A 1,347-nucleotide genomic window follows, 5' to 3' on the forward strand; every position below is an offset into this window, starting at 1 on the left:
GGGGAGGAAGGAGGGAAGAGGGAAGCACGTGCCAAATCCCGTTTTGAGCCTCTTCAGGGCTCTGGGTGCTGCCCAGCTCCCATCTCCTGCTCTCTCTGCAGGTCCAGACCCGGAACATCCGCTGCCTGCCCGACGTCCTGGTCATTAACTGTGAGGTGAACAGCTCCAAGGAGGCGGATTTCTGGAAGACGCAGGCTGAGGTGGGGGGAGAGGCTTTGGGGCAGAAGCAGGCTTGTTCTCCCTGGCACACGGGGTTTGCTGCCCGTCCGGTTCCGCGAAGGCGCTGTCCCTCTGAGCTCGCTGCCTCTGAGCCTCTTGCTCTCCACCTCGGCGTCACCCTGCTGGGTTGGCAGCGGACGTGTCGGTATCTGGTCGTGTCTGTGGCGCGAGCCGTGCGTTGGGAGTTGGAAAAGCCAAGATCTGCCGTGACAAAGCTGACGGGACTGCAGGATTGTCGCTCCTTCGCTCCTCCCGTCCCCAGGAGCGGCACGGCCGTTCCCGCTTCCCAGAGCACAAGCCCAGCAGGGAGTGGGCAGGCTTTCTCTCCCTGTCTTTTTTCTGTCACCGGCTCCAAAGTCCCTGTCTTTTCCCCACCTCTGGCCTGGCTGTCACCCATGTGTCCCCAAGCCCGGCCTGTCGCTCCGCGCTGATGCCCGCCTGTGTTTCCTTGCCAGTATGCCTTCCAGAGAGCCGTGATGAGGAGAGGAGGCTTTGACATCACCAAAGGCAAAGAGATCTCTCTTGGAGAGTGGTAGGTGACCGTTCCCGGGGTGAGGGCTCTGAGTGGTGATGCCTTCCGGGTTCTTCTCTCCGCCTCGGAGAGCTCAGGGCCATTAATCTACCTCTCTATAGCTCCTCCTGGGCTCTGAACTGCAACAGTCTCATTGCTGCTCCGAGGCTGTGACCCACTTCTGAGCCCCCAGCCCTCACTCCTCTTCCTTTTTCAGACTGACAAAAGACTGTATATTGGCCCTTTCTTGCTGTCATGAGCTGACCACCTTTCCCAGGGCCCTGCTGCAGGCAACCGCGGGGACATGGTGGCAGCTCTGTCCGTCCCCCGTCTGTCCTGCAGAAGGTTTAGGAATAGGCTGGGGGGAGAGAAGGTTCCCTGGATGACATCTTGTGGCTCCCTCCAGCTCAGCCTTCCGTGATTCTCCATGCAGGAAGGAGCTGGGAAACCCCAACACGGGGCATTCGTATCCTTCCATGGAGGAACTGAAGAACATTTGGATCCCCCACGCCATCAAGATGAGGCTTACCAAGAGCAAGGAGCTCGACGTCTGCAACTGGAGCGAGAGTGATGAGGTAAAGGCTGACGACACCCCGCCGGGGGTCTGTATGTGTGTG

The 1,347-nt window shown here is 59.8% G+C and overlaps 1 protein-coding gene across 1 annotated transcript in view; it reads left to right on the forward strand.

The window, feature by feature from the left end:
- The window catches only part of PAN2 (PAN2 poly(A) specific ribonuclease subunit), a gene marked incomplete at both ends in the record, with an annotated part of 7,010 nt that overhangs the window by 3,814 nt on the left and 1,849 nt on the right, over positions 1 to 1,347 (forward strand). The window contains 3 exons of the mRNA XM_010152783.1: positions 102 to 200; positions 675 to 751; positions 1,164 to 1,305. Coding sequence (XP_010151085.1) covers positions 102 to 200; positions 675 to 751; positions 1,164 to 1,305 — 318 coding nt within the window. The remainder of the gene's footprint in view (positions 1 to 101; positions 201 to 674; positions 752 to 1,163; positions 1,306 to 1,347) is intronic.

The sequence above is a fragment of the Eurypyga helias genome, unplaced genomic scaffold, assembly GCF_000690775.1.
Source record: "Eurypyga helias isolate BGI_N326 unplaced genomic scaffold, ASM69077v1 scaffold26045, whole genome shotgun sequence".
NCBI classification, from domain to species: Eukaryota; Metazoa; Chordata; class Aves; order Eurypygiformes; family Eurypygidae; genus Eurypyga; species Eurypyga helias.